Consider the following 25,462-nt stretch of genomic DNA (forward strand, 5'->3'; position numbering starts at 1 on the left):
TGTCACCTGGCCTCCCAGTGACTCAGGCCGCCCGAGTGAATCAGTTCAACCCTACAGGGTTCCTGATCCTTAATATCAAACCCAATCATAATCCTCAAATATCCTATTTAAAAGGGGCGGGGAGAGAGATAATTTTAAATATTTTCTTTCTGAGTCTGAGTAAAAAAAGTTTAAAGAAAGATTTGCTTTATATTATGAAGTATTACAAAAACAGAGTAAACAGTGATGTTTTGATTCTCAGGGACTAACTGGTCCTAACAGGTACTAACTGGGTTGTATACCATTAATCTTCCTGTCATATCTGCTTCTCTCCAGGGGTAACCTTACGTTCTCCTATTGTCAATGCATTTTCTTGGTAAGGCTGCTGGCAGTTCTACTGTTACAATGTAACTGGCCTATGATATTCTATTTCTTAAGTCCTAAGGTGTATTCTTTTTCCAAACTTGGTTCAATTATCCTTCTGTGAAAAATTCAATAGCAGGCCAGAAAGATGGGTATTATGGCTCCTATACATGCCAGTCCTATTCACAAAAGGATGTTACTAAAATATCAGAATGTTATTTAATCAGTCATATGCACTATTTACAAATGACAATTTAGTATATAAAGATATTTAAAATCAGTGGGAAAAAGCTGAATTAATCAATGGCATATGAAGTACTTGCTATTTATCCAGAAGGAAAAAAAATTTTTAAATTCTTGTATCCAATGACATCAATGGAAGCATTAGATAAAGAGCCCTTTACTTCGTACCCAGTGTGAAATGGGTGACTTTTTGCCGTACCAGTAAAATGATGGATCCAGGTAGCAATGGTCAGAATCTGGATGGAGAAAGCTCAGTCGGCAGCTTGATTCCAGTCAGTCTTATCAGAAAATAGTCTCTTATTATGGGCATCTACTTGAGCAACCCAGATGGTTGTACTAAGCAGCTGTGACTTTTACCCCCCATGTACAAAGGATGAAAGGGTGCTTTTTAATATATAATTTCCAACTAGAATATCAAATAGCTAGGCAACATCCAGAGCCCAAGGTTTAACAAAAATGTAACAAGGTTCATCAAATGGAGTATTGGCCAGAGCTGAGAACATTGTGTTCTTTCCACTGAGAGGAGTGACCATTTCACTCTGGGTTTCTTAACAGCACTGAGTAGGATCCTAGTAGTTTCAGTTAGTGAAACCATCAGTGAGCCAGGCCCAATTACAGTAACCTCTATGAATTGAGGACTTTATAAGCCAGCAACTTTGCTTCCTTCAGGAAAGAGGGGATACATTATTTCCCTTTTAAGAGACAGCTACTAATATTGCATATACAGCTGACATACTGTGGGGCCAGGACAGCTGCCTTCCTGAATGCTCCATTTTCACTCCACAAGTGAGGCTTGCTGGGTCCTTTTCATTTTGTTAGTTGAGTCCAAGACGACACACTCCCAAACTGGAATTTTAGGTCAGAGCCCTCTACCCAGGGAAGAGATATCCAATGTGTAAAAGAGCCCAAGAGTAAACTAACAGATGCTTTTCAGAAGGGATGGACCTGGAAGCTTTGTCAGGGAATGAAGTCAACCCCATCCCCCAGCTCCCAAGGGCTGCTCCCTTTTGCCAAAAGTTTCAACCCACGAAATCACCAGTCACAGAGACCTAAAGCCCAAAATGATCAGAGCTGTTGAACCTCAGACGTATCTTTACATACAATTCTTCCTGATTAGAATTCTGACTTATGCAAATTACAGGGAATTTGAATTCTCTCTATAACTGATGGGAATTAATCCCTACTATACTTTCAGATGTAAACATAACTGTAGTACACTCCACTTGGCCAAAGTACCTCATCCATAAGGTTATTACATTTGTTTGCCTTCCCTACCCAAACCCCATTAGCTAAATCTAGATGTCCCTTATCCCCACATGAACTAGTAAGATGTTGTCTTGGGCATGGATTCAATAAAGCCATATAAATTTGAACCCCTCCCCTCCTTGGAGGTTTCCCATAATACTTGGTTGGGTGCCAATGGCCTTTGGAGCCAGGGAAAACTCCTCCTTAAAGCAGATGTAGCTGGGGTATATGGAGGTGTCAGGAGGTGTGGAGGAAGTACCTTTGTGCAATTAAGCAAGGCACAATTACGTTGAACTGCACAGTGGCTGCTCACCATTCAGCCAAAAGACTTTTAGGTTCATGCAAAGCCCTGTATCAGGTGGTACTATCAATTTCATTACATTGAAAGGATGTCTTTTCCACAATTCTCTCATCATATTTGAGGTTCTCCTTGACTTTATAACCTCCTGATAAGGTTTGTGCCCTCTGGTTGACTTAAGCTTGGCTTACACAGCAGCTTTCTGCCTTCGTAGCAGAACATAACTAAATTATGTGTAGAAACAAATAGACTCAAACATGTGAACGCTCAACAGAATACAGTAGTCCCCACTTATCCACAAAGGATGCTCTCCAAGAATCCCAAGTGGATGTTTGAAACCACGGGTATACTGAACCCTGTATATACTGTATTTTTTTCCTATACATACACATGCCTATGACAGTTAAATTTATAAATTAGGCATAGCGCGAGATTAGCAACTAATAATAAAATGGAATAATTATAACAACATGCCAGAACTGCTCTTGCAATTTGAGGCCACTATTTAGTAAAATAAGTGTTACTTGAATACAAGCACTGCCATACCCTGACAGGTGATAACTAAAATGCCAAGTGACTAACTGGCAGATAGTGTGGGTACACTAGACTAAGGAATGATTCAATAACCCACATGGGAGAGAGAGCAGGAGGGTATGAGACTTCATGACACTACTCAGAATTGGGTGCAATTTAAAATGTAGGAATTGTTTATTTCTGGATCCATTTAATAACTTTAAAGTGCAGTTGACCATGGGTAATGGAAATTGCGTAAAGTGGAAATGCAGATAAGGGGGGACTACTGTATAAGCTTACATTTTGCTCACATCATGTTCAACTGGGAAAGATGCAGAAGAGAATTTTGCTGCATATATTCATTCAGGCACGCTGACTTATCTTGTACCATGCTGCATTCAAGCACGGCACCAAGTTTGTCCTAGAAATGATATCCATTTTGTTGTGACAGGGCCCTGGTAATTTGTTAGGGGAGTCTCTTATTTTTCAGACTGGGATGGACATCCACATCTTAGTAGCCAGTCACAAAGACCGACGTGGATGAAAAGGATATTGAGAAATTTGGACTGTGTGCCCGGAATAAAATGAAACTGGTACTGGTGAAGAGATTACCAGCCTGTGTGATGTGTGGGAGCTATCTAATAGGGTATGACTTCATTCAGGCCTATCCATAGTACTCTGAAAAGAGAAGAGAAGCCTGTGTGAATTCTTCGATATACTCGGAAGGTTGCCTTTTGGACACAATTCTTCCTGCATTGATCTTCATCTCGTTTCTTTCCTATGTGAATTCTGATTCACTGTGAGGGTTTACTTCTGGGACTGTCTTCTTATATTGACTACCCTCAATTGTTTTTTGTGTATCTCTGATATCAAATGGGGTCTTCTTTTTGTCAAAAGGATTTTCTAGTTATTACATCAGTAGGCATTCCCCTCTCCCTGAATTTTCTGGTATATGCTTAGGGTTGACTTCTTATATATATAATTTCCCATATTTACTGCATTCATAAGATTTCTACCCACTGTGAGTCCTTTGATGTATTCTGAGGTTTGATTTCTGGCCAAAAGTTTTCCCACATTTATTACACTGAAAGGGTTTCTCCCCTGTGTGAATTCTCTGATGATCACTAAGGATTGCTTTCCGGACAAATTTTTTCCCACATTCATTACATTTAAATGGTTTCTCCCCAGTGTGAATTCTTTGATGCACTCTGAGGGTTGATGTCCGGGCAAAAGTTTTCCCACATTCATTACATTTGAATGGTTTCTCTCCCGTGTGAGTTTTCTGATGTTGAATGAGATGATCTTTTCGCCAGAAGGATTTTTCACATTCATTACACTGGTAAGTTTTCTCCCCAGTGTGAGTTCTCTGATGTATTCTGAGGTTTGACTTCTGGCCAAATGTTTTTCCACATTCATTGCATTGAAAGGATTTCTCCCCTGTGTGGATTCTGTGATGATCTCTGAGGGTGGACTTCTGAACAAAAGTTTTCCCACATTCACTACATTCATAGGGTTTTTCTCCTGTGTGAATTCTTTGATGTCCCCTGAGGGTTGACTTCTGGACAAATGTTTTTCCACATTCATTACATTTATAGGGTTTTTCTGCTGTGTGAATTCTCTGATGAGTACTGAGGTGTGACTTCTGGGAGAAAGTTTTTCCACATTCACTACATTCAAATGGTTTCTCTCCTGTGTGAGTTCTCTGATGTTGAATGAGATGTCCTTTCTGACAGAAGGATTTCCCACATTCATTACATTTATAGGGTTTTATCTTCGAGTGACTTCTCTGGCGAACTCTGTTAATCGATGTCTGGTAGGATTTCTTATTTTCATGACATTCAGAGGATTTAACCCAAGTCTGTGTTCTGTCACTATTTACCAATGGGTTCTCTTCTGTGACAGTTGTTTGAGGATCAGTGAGGTGTGCCTTTCTGTTGAAATTATTTCCACTTGAATTTAATTCATAATGTTTTATACCCATGTTAAATTTATTATATTCATCCACAGGTGACTTCTCAAAGGATTTCCCACACTGATGAAGATGTGGCTGTTTCTTCCCTGTGCCAGTTTTCCTGTGGTCAAAGAGAGTTTTCTTATCACAATTTTTCCTAAATTCATCATCTTTAGAGGATGTTTCTCCTGTGTGAGGACTCTTAGGTTTAACACAGTTAGCCTTATCATTAAAGGCTTTTCCAATTTTATTACATTCAAAAGCTTGCTCCAAAGTGTGAAACTTTGCATGCTTGGGAAGATTTTCATTATAATTGAGAGCTTTCGTGTTTTTATTATGTTCATAAAATTTCTCTCCAGTCTGAGTTTTCTCAAAGTTAATTTTGAAAGGTGAATTCACACATACATTACAGCAACCTATTTTCTTTGTTGAATAGTTTCTATTATTAGTGATACATTCAGAAATACTTTGCAAATTCACACCCCATGAGTCACATTTGCAGGACATTTTTGTTGGAGCAACAGCAGCTACATGCAGAGTAAATGGTTTCCCCAAAACTTTCTCTTCCTCTGTACTCGATGTTTTATTATTGATACATATTGCTTGCTGCAAGTGTTTGTCTTTGATTTTCTTGTTCTGCTTGATCAGGTCATCACCTCTGTAATCTTCTAAAACAGAAATATTGAAAACATCTTATGACTCTTACATCTTTTGTGGGTAGGGCTTATCAACATGCAGCCTACGTTGCACTTAATGATTTATCAAGATTAAATAATTCAGATGTATGTGTGTGTAAATACATGTATCTCAGACCACCCTCCTTTAAAAAATATTGCTATAGTGCAAATGGGAGAGGAAACTGGTAATGAATACATATTTTGCATGTGATTAGTAAGATTTTCCTAACTGGGTGGAGAGAGGAAAGAAAATAAAATAAAACTTAAGCTTTTTATAGGGGTAGTTATTTTAGGGAGCAGGAAAAACAGAGAATGGGATAAATACAACAGAAACTCCAAATGTAAGTAGTATAACAAGGAAAATAGTTGAAAGTAAATTACAGTTGAAAGTAAGTTACAGTCTAGGTCTTGACATTATCTAGATTATAATGGTTAGAATAGTCTACTGTCTACATTCTTACAATTTGATATCCCTCAATTCAACATCAAATTAAATTTATAACAGCACCAACTCCTTTATGATTAAATGAAAAAGTTTACAGCTCTAACCCATCTTATGGTTGTGATTCATAGCAAGTATAAAATTGTTGAAATTAAAATGCATTCTTGCAACTAACTTAGATGCACTACTCCATTCTGGCTGTCATGGCATTGATGTATTCCATCAGAACTAAGCGCTAAGTGAACCTGATCATCCCATCCTAAGTTTTCACATTTCAATCTGACATGAGGGGTACAATTTTAAATAGGGTATCATAGAAAGTTTTACTGTGAAAATGACATTTAAGAGACGTCTGGATTTTTATGCATTCTAAATGCCTATCCTTGACAGGTCATATTGCAAATATCATCTGCCACTTCTCGCTTACCTCTTAAGATTTTATTAAGCATGAAACAATATATATCTGCATAAAACTTTCATGTACAACTTAATAGTATTAAGTGAACACTCATGGAATCAGAAACCATGTTATGAAACACAAATGGCTCTGCAAAAATCCCTGTGTACCTCTGCTTGGTTATAACTTCTCTATGTTTAGAATTCACCACTCTCCTAATATTTATGTAATCATTTCTTTGATTTTTTTCAGTTTTATCACCAATATATGAATTCCTAAAAATGTAGTTGAATTTTGCCTGCTTCTGACCTTTACATAAATATAACTATATATGCCTATTTTTTGTTTTCTTTTGGTTAATATCATGTTTGTAATCAGTGTACAAGATTTTATGTGGCTGTATAATTTTTCCTTAAAGAATACAACTGTTTCTCCATTCTACTGTTGATGAGCACAATTTTTGCCAAACATAAACAATACTGCCATTAATATTCTTTTATGTATTCCAGAGAACATAATCGTATCTTTTTGTTGGTCATACGGTTAGAAAAGGAATTACTTGGCTACAACATGCAAAAGTATACCCTGATTAGAAAACATCCTGGTGGGATGCAAAGGCATAAGAATGATACAACAGACTCTGGAGACTTGGGGTGGGGGAAGGGTGGGGAGGGGGAGAGGGAAAAAAGACTACAAATTGGGTTCAGTGTATACTGCTTGGGTGATGGGTGCATCAAAATCTCACAAATCGCCACTAAAGAACTTACTCATGTAACCAACACCTGTTCCCCAAACACCTATGGAAATTTTTTAAAAAGAGGCTGGACGTGGTGGCTCATGCCTGTATTCCCAGCACTCCGGGAGGCTGACGCGGGTGGATCACGAGGCCAGGAGATCAAGACCATCCTGGCTAACATGGTGAAACCCCGTCTCTATTAAAAATACAAAAAATTAGCCGGGCATGGGGGCAGGCGCCTATAGTGCCAGCTACTTGGGAGGCTGAGGCAGGAGAATGACATAAACCTGGGTGGTGGAGCTTGCAGTGAGCTGAGATAGTGCCACCGCACTCCAGCCTGGGCAACAGAGCAAGACTCTGTCTCGAAAAAAAAAAAAAAAAGAAAAAGAAGAAGAAAACATCCTCCTGATATCACAGTGGTTTTACCAGTTTATATTTTCAGTCAGTGGAGGGTGTCTAACATTCTATATACTCTCCAAGACTTGGCATTGCCGTATGTGTAAACTCGCTTTGTATCTGTTATTTCACCTCATATCTCATTTCATATATTATTTTGTGCTCCATGAAAACTAACGAGATTGAACACATTTTCTAAGATTTACTGGCCATATTAAAAGTTCTTGTTCAATGTTTTTGGCCATTTTTCAATTGGGTTGCCCATCTTTTCCCACAATGACTTGCAGAATTTCTTTACATTTTCAGGAAGCATATCCTTTCTAAGTTATTTGCACTACATACATATTATGGTAGTTGGTGGCTTGTCTTTTCACCATTGAATAATATATTTTATCAACAAATTTCTTACTTTTAATAGAATCAACTTTATTAATCATTTTCTTTTAACTGCTGCTTTTTGTGCCTTTAGACTTTCTAAGAAAAGTCTTGTGATATTCAGGTATTCACCCCTAAAGTGACCTGGAGTCTAACCACTCCTACAGAATTATGTCTACTACTGCTCAGTAACTCACTTGGGTGACTCTGGTTTGAGAATTCCTCCTCTGAGAACCAAGGCTCTTCTCCTTGCTCCAACTTGAAGATCACCTCTGGTTTGAAATGGCAGTACCCTGTAAATAAGGAACAACAGAGGACTTAGACCAGATATATGAGATTTTAGTCTCCAAAAGTGGAAGAAAATACAGCTTTGGAAGCAGTATCCTGAAAGTGCTCCTTTGCATTTATCACTGGGAGTTGACAACATATTCTTTCTGGTCCTCGACAGGGCATAGTTACTTTGGAATCCTGAATGAAAAGCCTAAATAACATTAAACTCTAAGTATATTGTTCACATGTATTGGCACTTAAAAAAGAAGTACCTTCTATAAGGAGTTACAAGGGTAACTTATGTTTACATGCTTACCCACTGAGACAAGGTTGCTGTAGTTCTCCAGCATCACATCTCTGTACAGATTCTTCTGAACAGGGGCCATTTGCTGCCACTCCTCCTGGGTGAATTCTATAGTCACGTCCTTGAATGACACTGACGCCTGTAACAGTACATTTCTATTCAATCTGAAGAGTTCAGAATTAGATGACGTAGAAAATACCCATGAAAACAATTCTTATCATGTTTAACTCTAAAAAGCTTGAACGAATATAAAGGATGCCTATTTTGAATCTAATTTTATCTTATACTTTGAAGGTATTACACTGGTAAAAGTTTTTATAGGAGAGGTGCAGTAGCTCATGCCTGAAATCCCAGCACTTTGGGAGGCCAAGGTGGGAGGACTGCTTGAGCCCAGGAGTTCAAGACCAGACTGGGCAACACAACAAGGCCCTGTCTCTACAAAAAACTTAAAAAATTAGCCAGGTATGGTGGTATGTGCCTGTAGTCCCAGCTACTTGGGAGGCTGAGGCAGGAGGATTGCTTGAACCCAGGAGGCTGAGGCTGCAGTGAGCCATGATCACACCACTGTATACCAGCCTTGGTGACAGAGCAAGACTTTGTCTCAAAGAAAATGTTTATAAATGATCTGTATATATTTATGAGTTATATACATACACTATAAATAGATACATTAGTAAAGCTTTTGTTTTAATTCTTGTTTTTGTAGCCAAAAAATGTAAATAAACTTCCTACTATTTTTATTCCATCCCAACAGACTACCCTGGGCACACATCAGGGCAGGAGTCAGCAAATTATGGCCTTTGGGCCAAATCTGGCTTGCCAGTTTTTTGTGCATGTGTGGTAGAGACAGGGTCTTGATATGTTGCCTAGGCTAATCTTGAACTCCTGGCCTCAAGTGATCCTCCCACCTTGGCCTCCAAAAGCTCTGGGATTATAAGTGTGAGTCACTGTACCTGGCCACTTGCTACTTTTTAAAGTCAGTTGGCACACAGGCACACCCAATCATGTTGCATTGTTTATGGCTGTTTTTGTGCTGAAATAGCACTGAGAAATTCCATCAGAGACCTTATGATTGTCAAAACTGAAAATATTTATTACTTGCCTTTATAGAAAAAAAATTACCAACCTCTGGACTAAATAATCGTATTATAGGAAAGATAAAGAAAGTATAATACAACAACAAAGGAAACATATTTTATATATATAGGAATTATGTAGATTGGAAGTAAAAGGATGGAAAAAGATATACCATATAATCAAAACCGAAAGATAGTTGACATGACTGCATTATTATCATACACAGATTTTAAGGTAAGAAAGAGGTATAAAAAATGAGTAACGGGCCGGGTGTGGTGACTCATGCCTGTAATCCTAGCACTTTGGGAGGCCGAAGCAGGTGGATCATGAGGTCAGGAGTTCGAGACCAGCCTGACCAACATGGTGAAACCCTATCTCTATTAAAAATACAAAAGTTAGCCGGGCGTGGTGGTGAGTGCCTGTAATCCCAGCTAGTCAGGAGGCTGAGGCAGGAGAATCGTTTGGACCTGGGAGGTGGAGGTTGCAGAGGGCTGAGATTGCTCCACTGCACTCTAGCCTGGGTGACAGAGTGAGATTCTTGTCTCAAAACAACAACAACAACAACAACAAAACTGAGTAACAATTTGTAATGATAAAACAGTCCTTTCAATAGAAGATACAACAAATCGAAATTGCTATGCACCTGGCAAACATAGCTTCCAAATAGCATTTCTCATTATTCGCATATTTGTAAATTCACATACTAAAATTATTTGCAACCTCAAAATCAACGCTTGCAGTTATTTTGCAGTCATTTGTGGACATGTACAGGAAGGTAAAAAATTTGAATTGCCTGACATACATGTTCCCAGATGAGGCTGAACAAGGTGATCTTCTGCTTTCTTGTTTCAGCTCTGATAATGTAAATAAGTGTCCATTTCTCAGTCTATTTAGTGCCATATTTACTGCATTTTTGTGCTTTTTCTTGACGACGACTTTTTTTTTTTTTTTTTTTTTTTTGAGATGGAGTCTCACTCTGTTCCCAGGCTGGAGTGTGGTGATGCGATCTTAGCTCACTGCAACCTCCGCCTGCCAGGTTCAAGAAATTCTCCTGCTTCAGCCTCCTGAGTAGCTGGGACTACAGGCACGTGCCACCCTGCCCAGGTAATTTTTTAAATTTTTAGTAGAGATGGGGTTTCACCATGTTGGCCAGGATGGTCTTGATCTCCTGACCTTGTGATCCGCCCGCCTCAGCCTCCCAAAGTGCTGGGATTACAGATGTGAGCCACCGCGCCCGGCCAATGATTTCACTTTTTAAATGGCCCATATGTATAGCAGTTACGTGCTGTCTAGTGTGCCTATGTGCAAGAAGCCTGTGATATGTCTCATGGAGAAAACATCTATGTTAGATACGATTCATTCAGGCATTAGGTATGGTGTTGGCCATTAATTTGATCTTTATAAATCAACAATATTAAATAAGGTGTCTTTATGCAGAAAGACACACAAAAAGATTATGTCCTGACTGGTTGACAAAAATGTGACCAGAGGCTTAACCCTGTATTTCTCCTCTGAGCAATGGTTCAGTATTTATTAGTTCAGTGTTTGTAGTGACTTTTTGGAACATTACTACTGAGAATAATGAGAACTGACCGTATATAAACAAAAGATGACAGAAATGAGATACCAATCTACAATTTTAATTAGTGATTTTAATGTAACTCTCCCAGTAACTTATAGAAAAGCAGATTAAGAAAAACCAACAGGGATATAGAACAGAAGTCAGTGAACTACAGCACAAAGGTCAAATCCAGCTCAGCTCACCACTACTGTTTTTTTTTTTTTTTTTTTGGTAAATGAAAAATACCACCACTACCAATTTTTTTTTTGTAAATAAAGTTTTCTTGGAACACAGCCACATTCATTTGTTTATGCATTATTGATGGCTGCTTAACACTACAGCTGCAGAGTCTGGCAGATGCAACAGAGACTGTATCTCTCACAAAGCCTACTATCTGACATTTACAGAAAAAGTTTTCTGACCACTGATACAGAAGATTGAAAAGACATAATTAACCAACGTGAATGACATATACAGGATAACCTCTGCATAAAATAATTCTCTGGTGTCCTTTGCACATCAAAAAAAAAAAAAAAGTCTATCTCACTAAATTACAAAAAATTACAATCATACAGCGTAGCTTTAGATCTTAGCTTCGAGATGTAGAGAGCTGATAAAAGCAACGCTAATGTCCTTAGAAGAACATACCTGGGCAAACAGAAAATTATCATCTTTTTTTTCAAACTATTAGGAGACAGATAGGCACCTGCAGGGAGAATCAGGATGTGCTCATTTGCTAAAGGTAAATGTATACTAGTCTGAGTGTGTGAAGTCCCTGGGGGCCGTACACATAGGGTTATTTTCACCTTGTTACAGGATGAAAGGAAAAATCAAAAGAGAAATTAGACCAGGCACAGTGGCTCATGCCTATAATTCCAGCACTTTGGGAGGCTGAGGCAGGCAGATCACTTGAGGTCAGGAGTTTGAGACCAGCCTAGCCAACGTGGTGAAACCGTGTCTCTACTAAAAATAGAAAAATTAGCCAGGTATGGTGGTGCATGCCCATAAGCCCAGCTACTCGGGTGTCTGAGGCAGGAGAATTGCTTGAACCCGGGAGGCGGAGGCTGCAGTGAGCCGAGATGGCACCACTGCACTTCAGCCTGGGTGACAGAGCGAGACTCCGTCTCAAAAAAACAAAAAACAAAACAAAACAACAAAAAACCCAAAACCCAGAAACTAGAAAATACATTGAGATTACTCACAATGAATACACAAAATACCAAAATGCATGAGCTGCAGCTAAAGCAGTGCTAAGTGTGAAATCTATAGCAGTAACACCTATATTAAAAATGATCCCAAATCAATATGCTAATTGTACACTTTAAGGAACTAAATGAGGTGGGGACCTTACTACTAACCTTACAAAAATAAAAAAGACAATAAAAGAATACAGTGAACTGTACAGCAACAAATTACATAACCTAGATGAAGTGGACAAATTCCTAGAAACACACAAACCACCACAATGAACTAAAAAAGAAACAGAACATCTGAACAGACTGATATAAGGCTGAATCAGTAATCCAAATCCTCCCAACAAAGAAAGGTTCAAGACCAACTGTCAGTCTTTAAATGTTTGCTGAAGTCTACCAAACATTTAAAGAAAAACTAATACCAATCCTTCTCTAATTCTTCCAAAAATAGATGAGTGAACATTTCCTCATTCTATGAGTTACCTTGAACCAAAGCCAGATAAAGAAATCACCCAAAAACTATGATCAATATTCCTTCTGAATATGTGTGCAGAAGTTTTCAACAAAATACTAGCAAACCAAATCTTGCAACAAATAAAAAGTACTATACACCATGACCAAGTACAATTTATTTCCAGGAATGCAAGGTGGCTCACCATAAGAAAATAAATCAGTGTAATATATCACAATAATAAAATAAAGAAAACAAATCACATGATCATCTCAACTGATGCAGAAAAAGCATTTGACAAAAACATGATTAAAAAACAAACATTTAACATAGTAGGACTAGAATAGAACTGCTGCTACACAATAGAAAGCACTTCTGAAAAACTACAGCTAACATAATACACTAGGCTAAAAAACAGGAAGGTTTCTTCCAAATATCAGGAATAAGACAGGGATGCCAGCTTTCATCATTTCTATTTATTATACTGGAAGTTCTAGCTAGAGGAAATAGGCGAGACAAATTTTAAAAACTGCATCCAAATTTGAAAGAAAAAAAGTAAAACTATCTCTATTCTCATAGACCATGAGATTTAACATATGGAAAAGACTAAGGAATCCACAAAAAACTACTAGAACCAATAAATGAATTCAGCAAAATTGTAGGATACCAGATGAACACACAAGAATCATTTATCTCTCTAAATACTAGCAATGAATAATAAAAAAGAAAATAATTCCATTTATAACAGAACAAAAAATAATAAAATAGGAATAAATTTAACCAAGAAGGTACATGACTTATACGTGAACAACTAGAAAACATTGCTAAAAGAAATCAGAAGACCCAAATAAATGGCAAGACACCTTGTGTTCATGAATTGGAAAATGTAATACTGTTAAGATGACAATACTCCCTAAAGTGATCTACAGATTCAGTGAAATCTATATCAAAATCCTAATGAACTTTCTGCAGAAATGTTGAACCTACAATTTATATGAAATTGCAAGGGACTCTGAATAGTCAAAACAATCTAGAAAAAAAAAAAAATTGGAGGGATTACATTTCCTGATTTAAAGACTTATTATAAAGCAGTAATCAAGAGAGTGTGGTACTGGCATAAATACAGATATACAGATCCACAGAATAGCACTGAGAGCCCAGAAATAAACCCATACATTGATCATTTATTAGGAAAAAAATAGTTTTCAACAGATGATGCTGGGATAATTGAATCTCATCAAAAGAATGAAGTTGGACTCCTACCTTATACCGTATATTTAAAATTGCCTCAAAATAGCCAGGTGTGGTGCCTCACACCCGTAATCCCAGCACTTCGGGAGGCTGAGGCAGGCAGATCACTTGAGATTAGGAGTTCATGACCAGCCTGGTCAACATGGTGAAACTCTGTCTCTACTAAAAAAATATAAAAATTACCCAGGCGTTGTGGTGCACACCTGTAATTTCAGCTATTTGGGAGGCTGAGGTGGGAGAATCACTTGAACCCGGGAGGCAGACATTGCAGTGAGCCAAGATCATGCCACTGGACTCCGGCCGGGGCAACAGACCAAGACTCTGTCTCAAAAAAAAAAAAAAAAAAAAAAAAAAAAAAAAGGCCTTAAAAGGGATCAAAGACCTACATATAGGAGTTTAACTGCGTGACTCTTAGATGAAATCAGGAGTAAACCTTTATGACCTTGGATTTGGCAATGGCTTCCTGGATATGATGCCAAAGAATAAAAATTAGACTTCATCACAATTAAACTTTTGTGCAAAGGATACCATCAAGATAGTGAAAAGAACCCACAGAATAGAAGAAAATATTCACAAATACTACATTTAATATCTAGTAGCCAGAATACATAAAGAACTCTTATAACTGAACAAAAAACATAATCCAAAATGGGCAAAGGATTTGAATAGACATTTCTCCAAAGACGATAAACAAATAGCCAATAAGCACGTGAAAAAGATGTTGAATATCATTAATCAAGGAAATGCAAATCAGTCAAATGACACACCACCTCACACCCACTAGGATGTCCATAATTTAAGTGGAGAAAGTGGAACCCTAATACACTGCTGGTGGGAATGTAAAATGGTGCAGCCACTGTGGAAAACAGTTTGGCAGTTACCAAAAATGATAAATCAAGAGTTACCATATGAGTCAAAAGTTCCTTTCCTAAGGTTTAGTCCCAAGAGAAAACAGGTGTCCAAACAAAAACTTGTGCATGAATGTTAATAGCAGCACTAGTCCTAACAGTCAAAAGGGAGAAACAATCCAAATGCTCATCAGCTGAATGAATAAACAACATGGTATATCCACACAATAGAATATTATTCAGTCATAAAAAGGAATGATGTACTGATATGTACGACATGGATGAACCTTGAAAACAGTATACCAAGTAAAAGGGATAGTCATAAAGGGCCAGGTGTGGTGGCTGACACCTGTAATCCCAGCACTTTGGGAGGCTGAGGTGGGCGGATCACCTGAGGTCAGGAGCTCCAGACCAGCCTGGCCAACATGGTGATACCCCATCTCTACTAAAAAAAAAAAAAAAAAAAAAAGAAAAATTAGCCAGGCATGACGGTGGGTGCCTGTAATCCCAGCTACTTGGGAGGCTGAGGCAGAACTGCTTGAACCTGGGTGGCGGATGTTGAAGTGAGCCGAGATTGTGCCATTGCACTCTAGGCTGGGTGACAAGAGGAAAACTCAGTTTCAAAAAAAAAAAAAAGAAAAAGAGAAATAGCCACAAAGATCACATATTATGTGACTTCGCTTATTAGAAATGTCCAGAAGAGCCAAACATATAGAATATAGAACATAGATAAGTTGTTGTTTAGGGCTGAGATTGTGTATGTCAGGATGGGGGATGATAGCTAAATGATAAGAAATTTCTTTTTGAAGTGATGAAAACATTCTACAATTGTGGCAATGACTGCACAACTCTACAAATATACTAAAAACCACAAAACTGTACACTTTAAAAGTGTAAATTATATGGTATGTGAATTGTATCTCCATAAAGCTCTTAAAAATAAAGGACACTAGAATAAGTAGGATGATTTGGATTTTCTATATCCTATTAAAGAAACTGAGTTCATGAGCAAAAACTAGGCACAAGAAAAACTCCAAGGCTAGACTACCTCACAGGTATATTTTTCCAAACATTTAAGGATGAAATAACAGCAATCTTAAACTTGTTCAGAGAACAGAAAATGAGTAACTGTTTCCGAACTCATTTTTTGAGAATATAATGTTGACGCCAAAACCTGACATTATATGACAGAAAAACTGCAAGCCAGTATCTTTCCATTAATGTAGACACTGCCGGGCGCGGCGGCTCAAGCCTGTAATCCCAGCACTTTGGGAGGCCGAGATGGGTGGATCACGAGGTCAGGAGATCAAGACCATCCTGGCTAACACGGTGAAACCCCGTCTCTACTAAAAAATACAAAAAAACTAGCCGGGCGAGGTGGCGGGCGCCTGTAGTCCCAGCTACTCGGGAGGCTGAGGCACGAGAATGGCGTGAACCCGGGAGGCGGAGCTTGTAGTGAGCTGAGATCCGGCCACTGCACTCCAGCCTGGGCGACAGAGCGAGACTCCGTCTCAAAAAAAAAAAAAAAAAAAAAGAATGTAGACACAAAAATATTAATTGAAATATTAACAAATTGAATCCAGAAATAAATTAAAGTGATAGCACATGTGGGAATTATCCCAGGAATGCAAGGTTGGTTAAACATTGATAAATCTATCAATATAATTCACCTCTTTAACAGACTAAAGGAATAAAATTATATGATTATCTCACTAGATGCAAGAACAGCCATCTGACAAAATACTCATGCATGATTAAAAAAAAAAAAACCTCAGGAAACTGAAAATAGAGAGGGAACTTCCTTATTTTAATTAAGGACATATACAAAAAACATGTAGTTAAATTAAGACTCAATGGTGAAATACTGAGTACCCCTCAGGTGAGGTATAAGACAAGGATTTCTATTATCACCATTTGTACTATACATTTTACTGGAAGTCCTAGCAGTAAGGCTAAAAATAAATTAAAGATATAAAAACTGTAAAGGAAGAAGTAAAATTGTCTTTTTTGCAAAAAAAATTTTGCATATTTAAAATGCAAAAGAATCCACAGATAAGCTATTAGAATGAGTGAATTTTATAAACTGCCTAGGTATAAGATCAATACTAAAAAATCCATCATATTTTAATAAACCAACAATAAACTGGAAAATGACATTTAAAATGCAGTATCATTTGTGCTATTATCAAAATAGATCAAATACCTAGGAATAAATCTAATAAAAGATGTGAAAGACTTCACCTCTACTCTGAAAAACTTTCCATCAGGATTTTCTGTGAAAACTGATAAAACTTCCATGAACATGAAAAGGGCCTAAAACAGTAAATAAATTAACTAAAATTCGTGACTTACTATAAAGCAACAGTAATTATGACAGTGAAGTACCAGCAAAAAGATAACATAATTGGACCAAAGGAAGAAAATACACAGTCTACATCAGACCCGCATACAAGTCACTTGACTGACAAAAGACACAGCTGCAATTCAGTTGACAGAGGATGGTCTTTCTAACAAATGGTGCTAGAGCAACTGGATATCCTTACGGAAATATGAACCTTGACACTCACGTTACACCAAACACAAAAGCTAACTCTATGTGGATCAAGCTAAAATAAACAAATATGTAGTAACAATATAGGAGAATATCTGTATGATCTTAGAGTAGGGAAAGAACTTTCAAATATGATACACAAGGAAATGCCATTAAAGAAAAGACAATTCTGACCTTTATTAAACGTAAAAACTTTGTTGTCAAAGATATTATTTAAAAAATGAATAGGGACGTCACAGAATCCAAGAACATCAGTAATGCACACATAGCAAAAAAACATTTACTGAAAATATTGAAATAATTCCTACTTAAAAAAAAGCAAATAACCCAATTAAAACAGAGTTGGCCGGGCGCGGTGGCTCATGCCTGTAATCCCAGCACTTTGGGAGGCCGAGGCGGGCGGATCACAAGGTCAGGAGATCGAGACCACGGTGAAACCCCGTCTCTACTAAAAATACAAAAAAAAATTAGCCGGGCGCGGTTGTGGGCGCCTGTAGTCCCAGCTACTCGGGAGGCTGAGGCAGGAGAATGGCGTGAACCCGGGAGGCGGAGCTTGCAGTGAGCCGAGATCGCGCCACTGCACTCCAGCCTGGGCTGGGCGACAGAGCGAGACTCCGTCTCAAAAAAAAAAAAAAAAAAAAAAACAGAGTTGAATAGGTACTTTACATATTACATAAAAGGAAAGGATGTCTAAATGGTCAAAACACAAACAATGGTGCCCAACATTAGTATTAGCCATAGAAAAGCAAATTATAAATTTTGATGAGATACTACACTATACAGCCACCAAAATGGCTAAAAACAAAAAGATTGATAGTAACAAGTGTTGCTCAGAATCTGGTACAGCCAGAATGCTAGTGAGAATGCCAAGTGATTCAACCACTTAGGCAAGCTACTTGCAGTATGTATTAAAGCTGAACATATGTTTATTTATGAACCAGCAATTCCATTTCTAGGTATATCCCAAAAGCAATGAGGACATACCAAAAGACACAAAAGAATATTCACAGCAGCCTTATTCCTGATAGCCTTAAACAGGAAAAACAAACGAAAAATTGGACTAAGAGCAGAATGAGGAAATAAATTATGGTCTATTCATACAATGAAATACAGCCCAGTAATAAAAGGCAAATATTAAGATACGGAGCAAAACATTCCCTTGAAAACTGTAAAAGAATACATTTTGTATGATTCTATTGGTACGATATTCAAAAACGAATTTATCTTTTTTCCCTAACATACAAGGTCCGAATAGTGGCTGCCCTGTAGAGGGGAGCAGTGGTGTTATCTTAATCTGGGTATTAACTTACATGAATTTACATATGTAAAAATTCATCCAGTTATACACTTCAGAGTACACTTTACTGGTGTTAAAACTGCATCTCAGGGCCGGGCGCGGTGGCTCAAGCCTGTAATCCCAGCACTTTGGGAGGCCGAGACGGGCGGATCACGAGGTCAGGAGATCGAGACCATACTGGCTAACACAGTGAAACCCCGTCTCTACTAAAAATACAAAAACTTAGCCGGGCGAGGTGGCGGCGCCTGTAGTCCCAGCTACTCGGGAGGCTGAGGCAGGAGAATGGCGTAAACCCGGGAGGCGGAGCTTGCAGTGAGCTGAGATCCGGCCACTGCACTCCAGCCTGGGTGACAGAGCGAGACTCCGTCTCAAAAAAAAAAAAAAAAAAAAAAAAAAAGCATCTCAGTTAAAGAACTAAGTTTTTAAAAGGAAAAAAGTATATAAAAGAGAAAAAAAATTAACACAATATATATAGTTGGTAATTTGGGAAGGTGGGAACATATTAATTATATTATTTCTTTGTATCTTTCTATGTTTGAACAATTTCTCAATTCCTTACAGGAAAAGGAAATTTGGACATAGATTCATACAGAGAAAGATGACGTGAGGACAGACATCTAAGCCATGGAACAAGGTCCTTCCCTCACAGCTCTCAGAAGGAACCAAACCTGTTGACATCTTTTTTTCCTTTTTTGAGACGGAGTCTCGCTTTGTCGCCCAGGCTGGAGTATAGTAGCATGATCTCAGCTCACTGCAACCTCCGCCTCCCAGGTTCAAGCAATTCTCCCGCCTCAGCCTCCCGAGTAGCTGGGATTACAGGCGCCTGCCACTACACCCAGCTAACTTTTATATTTTTAGTAGAGACAGGGTTTCACCATGTTGGCCAGGCTGGTCTTGAACTCCTGACTTCAAGTGATCTGCTCGCCTTGGCCTCCCAAAGTGCTGGGATTACAGGCGTGAGCCACTGCCCCCAGCCCCTGTTGACATCTTGATCTCAGACTTCTGGCCTCCAGAATGGTGGGAAAATAAATTGCTGTTTAATCTACCCAGTCTGTGATTCTTTATTATGGCAGCCCTAGCAAACTAATACCCCTAGTCTGGCTCTAACCTTTATCTCCCTCCCCTCTCTTATTATTCCCTAAGAGGAAGTCCAAATTGCAATGGGCAAAAATTATTACTGGACCTTGCATGCCTTGTTCAGCCCACTCTCAAAATGCAGTAATCTCCTGTACTGCAACAATGAAAACCTTACCCATTGTTCAGGACAAAAATCCTTTTAAACTCTCCACCTCTGATCAACAGAGCCTACACCATCAATCTGTCCTTTCTTTGACAGTCTGTCTACCTGAACCTCTGTTTCTGTTACCTGAAAAACTGTATTAATAAAAAAACTGAAAAACTGTATTAATAAAAGCCCGAGTTTGGCACTAAGCCCTCTACTTCCACCGAGGGAAAAGCAGAAGCAATACACTGCATTTATTTCAAGGCTGTTATTAGAAAGATTTGCACTGACACTTACGTGAAGACCAACAAAGACATTTTTCCTGACTTTGATAACTTTAGATTCCATGAGGAATCAGCCTGGTTTAAGCTTCTCATCAATGCAAATCTGTAAACAAATATTGTCTGTCTGACTCTCTGCCATGGCTATCAGAAAGAATGAAAACTGCAGTTCCATTTTGGAAAATCTGTAACATCAGGAGACCTGCATCTTTCCACATGCCAATTCTGCTGTGCTACTGCCCTGCTTTTCTATACATTCCTGGAATGATTTTGATCCATTTCTACATTTCCGTATTAATATGTGGACCCTTAAACATCTATGAATTCCATGATGAAAAAGGTGTTAGCAAATAACTCACCTGAGATATGTTCATTTTCTGCTGCTCCTGAAAGAGTGTGGAGAACCGTAAAGGATAACCTGGGGGTGAGGAAGGAGTCATGAGATATCTGGGCAGCCTCTATCTTACCTGCCTACCAATGTCATCACACGAGGTGGGGAAAAAGACCTCTCTACAAAACATGTTCCTTTGACCCTTGAGAAGGGACAGGAAGCACTACAGAGAAAGCACCTCCTGAATATGTGCATCTTTAATATGATCATGTGGATGAACCCTTGCTGATTTTTCTTTTTTTTTCTTTTTTTTTTTTGAGACAGGATCTGGCTCTGTTGCCCAGGCTGGAGTGCAGTGGTGTGATCTCAGCTCACTGCAACTTCTGCCACCCGGGTTCACGCAATTCTCCCATCTCAGCCTCCTGAGTGGCTAGGACCAAGGCACCCACCAATACGCCTGGCTAATTTTTGTATTTTTTGTAGAGACGGGGTTTTGCCATGTAGCTTAGGCTGGTCTCGAACTCCTGACCTAAAGCAGCCTGCCCACCTTGGCCTCCCAAAATGCTGGGATTGCAGGGGTGAGCCACCACGCCTGGCCCCTTGCTGTTTTTCATCAGGTGATTGTAGATTATTTTCCTATTGATTTATTTAAAACGTATGTCTTCTTTGACAAAAAACTAAAACAGAATTAACATTAATATTCTGTTAACATTATTTACACCAATAGAAAACACAAAACTGAAAAAAAGCAGATGCTGAAAGACAGACTATTTTAAAATCTTTCTGTTCTAACTTATAGTTTCTCAAAAAGACTTTCGATAAGACACTTCTGGTGACTCACCTGTGACAGAGCAAACAGCACTGTGCTTTGCTCCAAGCTCTGTCCTGAGTGACCATGGACAAACTGTTCATCCCAGGTTCAACACTTCTTAAGGTTTTAAAAGAGTCAGAAATAGAAATCCTTTCCTGTATTATCATTTTTGTGATTCTACAGGTTCAGGATACAGGCAACCTTAGAAAATCTCTAGATGCTACATGTGATAGATGTTGTGTGAAACTGACTCAGAATCTGGAAAGAGTGAGGCTAGAATGAAGAAAATGGGGGCTGTAGGAGGAGGATTAGAGACAATTTCCTCAGCCCTGGCTGGTTATGCCTTCCTTGCAGACCATGGAGAAAAGCCCTCCAATAATGTGGCTTTTCCTGTGCAGTCTGACAGTCACCCATCCCTCCCAACCCCAGCTTACCACCTTCTGCAAGTTGGCCCACAGTATCCAGTGTCACGCAATCTGTGATGGCTTCTGGATGTGGCGACATCACCAAGTCTGGAGCTTTCTGGGCAAGGGGATAAAGAACTGCTGCCGGTTGGGCAAATCAAGACCTGCTCCTCTCTCGGTTCTTCTGCATCTGTTCGGAAGCCCTTGTGATGAGGTCTCTGTTCTGTCAAAGGGCAGTTCTTTGGTGGGACTCCTGTTCCTGGGGCTCCCGCCTTCCTGCAACATAAAGAACTGCTTTGTTCCAGAGAAGCTGGGGCTGAGGCCTGGGTAACGAATTCATTTTAGTTGAAACTTTCATGGAAAGCAGTGTTCTTCACCTCAGCACAACTTACATTTTGGGCTGGATAATTCTGACATAAGGAGCGGTCCTGTGCATTTTAGGATGTTTAGGAGCATTTCTAAACATGCACTAGACATTAGGACACCCCTTCTCCCTGTTGTGACAATCAAAAATGTCTCCAGGCTGGGCATGGTGGCTCACGCCTGTAATCCCAGCACTATGGGAGGCCAAGGCGAGTGGTTCACCTGGGTTCAGGAGTTCAAGACAAGCCTGGCCAACATGGTGAAACCCCACCTCTACTAAAAATACAAAAAAATTAGCTGGGCATGGTGGTGCATGCTTGTAATTCCAGCTGAGATTACAAACTGGGAGGCTGGGGCAGGAGAATCACTTGAACCCGGGAGGTGGGGGTTGCTGTGAGCTGAGATCACACCACTGCACTGCAGCCTGGGCCAGAGAGCGAAACTCAGTCCCCCGCTATCCCCCGCCAAAAAGTCTCCTGACATTTCCAAAGTTCCTTGGGGAGCAAAATCCTCTTGGTGAATAACTGACCTATAAGGCCTTAAACCGGATTCTCTTGGCATTCATTAGAACCCTGCTATCCATGACTACAGCCTCCAATCACATCAACTACTGAGCACTTGAAATGTGGCTAGGGCCACATGTCCAAATAACATTTTGGATACATTGAGAAAACCACAGTAGGTTCTTAAAATTAATTTCATGTTTTAGATTTTCATGTAGCTACTAATTTAGCATTTAAAATTACATATGTGACTCATCTTCACTGCCCTAGAATATCAGACTGACTTCCAAAGACAGAGACAGCAGGGACCGCACAGGAGGTGGCAGAAGCCTCAGTCTAACCCAGAGGCTCTGGAGACATCCCAGAAACCCCATAATAAATACACTTGCCACATAGTAGGATTCTGTCCACGCTGACCTCACAATCATTGTCCTGGGGTTTTGGGGACAAGTCACTCACCTAATGCTGTGAAGACTGCAATGCTGGGTTAGGTAGGTGGGTCACTACAAACAGCCTGATTCGGGGAGTAAAGTGTATATGTGTTGACATCCTAGTTCCCTCATCCTTTGTGAGCCTGGCTCTGCCATTTCACCCCTCCTTCATTTTTAATGATATAAATAGTGTGGTTGTGAGAATTAAATGAAATACTACATGGAAAGAACGAAGTGTCTTCCAAATATAACGGGAATCAACATTTACATGCTGCTTAGTAACTAGCGCTGAGCTAAATGCTTTCCGGCTGATGGCTTATCTCTGAACGACACAAAGCAGTTTTTACTAATATCCTCATTTTCAAACGCTCCAGTGACAAAGCCAAAGTTCACCAGGTCCTTCTAGCTCCTAGGCTCGGGCTCTCACCGCAGACCCAGGGACCATACGCGCTTTGTGGCAGGTTCAGGGTCAATACAATAAATCCATTTTCCTCCTGCAGCCAGCGCCTCGTTTTCCGACGCCTGGCTGCATTCTGGCACCCACACCTCGGCCCGCACCGAGCATCATCCAACAAGGACCCAGCCCCACCTAAAGTCCCCGGAGCCCTCCCCCACCGGCCCTTCTCAGGCTGGGGTCCCGGGCCGCCCCGGGCACAGGGAACGGAGGGCCAGCTTTTGGGGAGTTCCCGGACATCGCGTTCCCGCCCCCTGGACACTAGCCCATCCCTGCCTGCAGGTCCGCAATCCGTGCGGGGGGCCGGCGCTCTCACCTGAGTTGCGAACCCTCCGCACCCGCAAACAACGAGAGGTGGAAACCGGAAAGTGAGGCGACTGCACAGGCGCAGACGAAAACGCAGGATATCCGTTCCCAGCATGCTGCGCGGTAACCCCTAACCTAAGTTTGACAGGAAGTACGGCGCCAGCTCTCGGTGTTTTTTGTTTTTGTTTTTCCCCCGAGATTTAAGGAGAAATAACATGGACGGTCCTGATAACTGGAGCCCGGGTTCTGTCAGAGCTCCAGAGGTTGTGTGTTAGACTTGAGGACATAACAGCAAATGCAGCGTGTGGTTGCAGAAAGCGAGAGCTGCGGAAGACGTTTGAAAACAATTGGAAAATTTGTATACGGACTGGAAATTAGAATTAATTGTGGCAACATTAGGATTATGTAGGTAATCTTGCTTATTCATAAAGAGATGTATATTTAAGTGTTTAGGATTGTATTATGCTTGTAAGTTTTTGATTTTTATTTTTTTTTGAGACGGAGTCTCGCTCTGTCGCCAGGCTGGAGTGCAGTGGCGCGATCTCGGCTCACTGCAACCTCCGCCTCTCGGGTTCGAGCGATTCCCCTGCCTCAGCCTCCCAAGTAGCTGGGACTACAGGCGCCGCCACCACACCCAGCTGATTTTTGTATTTTTAGTAGAGACGGGGTTTCACCATGTTAGCCAGGCTGGTCTCGAACAACAGACCTCAAGTGATCCGCCTGCCTCGGCTTCCCAAAGTGCTGGGTATACAGGCGTGACCTACCCGCCCAGCCCGTTTGTAAGTTCTTTTAAAAAAATAATTAGAATCAAGACCATCCTGGCTAACACGGTGAAACCCCGTCTCTACTAAAAACATACAAAAAACTAGATGGGCGAGGTGGCGGCACTTGTAGTCCTGGCTGCTCGGGAGGCTGAGGCAGGAAAATGGCGTGAAAACCCGGGAGGCAGAGCTTGCAGTGAGCTGAGATCCGGCCACTACACTCCAGCCTGGGCGACAGAGTGAGACTCCGTCTCAAAAAAAAAAAAAAAAAAAATTAGAAATGGCAAGTATGGCAAAATGTTAAGAACATCTACTTATAGATTATGGACATGCTTATTGACTACTTGCTCTTTATGTGTTGGAAAATTTTGTAATATAAAGTTTATAAAGGGAAAAATTTGGACTGTTACGTTACAAGTGTGCCTTTCAGAGCTGCCACAAAAATATATAAACAGTTTGGTGAATAAAGCTGTAAAATGTAACAAATACTAGAAAATGGAATCCATTATTAACATAAAAGAATAATATTTGTGATCCTCAGAGTTTATCTCTGGGGGAAAAAAAAGAAAAAGCAAGTAAGCTGTTCAGTATTACATAATGCCTGAAGTACACACAATCCCAAATAAGAAAACCATTATCCACAAATTATGCATCTCTTAGAGATGAGTTTGCTTAAACTTTATGTAGTATGCTTCTGAAATCAGGAACAAAATTAGAAACCTCTCAGAACAGTATTTTATGACATTCTTTTTAGTAACACACATACACTCGCACAGTTGATACTAACAGGTTATTTTATATAGCGATGATAAGAATAAGTTCTGATTAGCAAGAAAAAAGATTAATGGTAACAGTAAACTAGTGCAGTATATATGAATCAAGGTATAAAACTTTACTGTTGACACTGAAAAACACTTTAATAGATACTGGAGGAAAAGAGTAACATTTGTTTTTAAAAATTCTAATTATCCAGGTTTTCTAAGTATATCTTTTTCTTTTTCTTTTTTATTTTATTTCATTTTTTTTTGAGACAGTCTCGCTCTGTGGCCCAGGCTGGAGTACAGTGGCGAGATCTAGGCTCACTGCAAGCTCCGCCTCCCAGGTTCACGCCATTCTCCTGCCTCAGCCTCCTGAGTAGCTGGGACTACAGGCGCCAGCCATCATGCCCGGCTAATTT

At 39.8% G+C, this 25,462-nt stretch overlaps 1 protein-coding gene across 8 annotated transcripts; it reads right to left on the bottom strand.

Annotated features, from left to right (window-relative positions):
• Nucleotides 1-2,812: 2,812 nt before the first annotated feature.
• On the bottom strand, nt 2,813-23,661 carry LOC112422994 (zinc finger protein 510). Of its 8 annotated transcripts, none has more exons than XM_024786773.2 (6): nt 23,535-23,661; nt 21,501-21,743; nt 20,281-20,339; nt 8,202-8,328; nt 7,813-7,908; nt 2,813-5,260 (listed from the first exon to the last, which is right to left on the bottom strand). In XM_024786773.2, the coding sequence occupies exons 2-6, from the start codon at nt 21,565-21,567 to the stop codon at nt 3,654-3,656; spliced, it is 1,956 nt and encodes a 651-aa protein (XP_024642541.2). In that variant the 5' UTR covers nt 21,568-21,743; nt 23,535-23,661; the 3' UTR covers nt 2,813-3,653. The 8 variants fall into 8 exon arrangements, with proteins under 8 accessions (XP_024642541.2, XP_024642540.2, XP_024642538.2 ...); XM_024786772.2 differs by having other exon boundaries at nt 2,813-5,257; nt 21,498-21,743; XM_024786770.2 differs by having other exon boundaries at nt 21,498-21,743.
• Nucleotides 23,662-25,462: the final 1,801 nt, after the last annotated feature.

Source organism: Macaca nemestrina, chromosome 14, assembly GCF_043159975.1.
Source record: "Macaca nemestrina isolate mMacNem1 chromosome 14, mMacNem.hap1, whole genome shotgun sequence".
NCBI lineage: Eukaryota > Metazoa > Chordata > Mammalia > Primates > Cercopithecidae > Macaca > Macaca nemestrina.

Coding starts and splice junctions, on each gene's coding strand:
- LOC112422994 (XM_024786770.2), bottom strand. CDS start 21,567: ATGTCGCCACATCCAGAAGCCATCACAGATTGCGTGACACTGGATACT. Junction 20,340..21,497: donor GGGCCAACTTGCAGAAGGTG/GTAAGCTGGGGT, acceptor CCTCACCCCCAG/GTTATCCTTTACGGTTCTCC. Junction 5,261..7,812: donor CTCAAACCAGAGTCACCCAA/GTGAGTTACTGA, acceptor TTTCTGTTTTAG/AAGATTACAGAGGTGATGAC.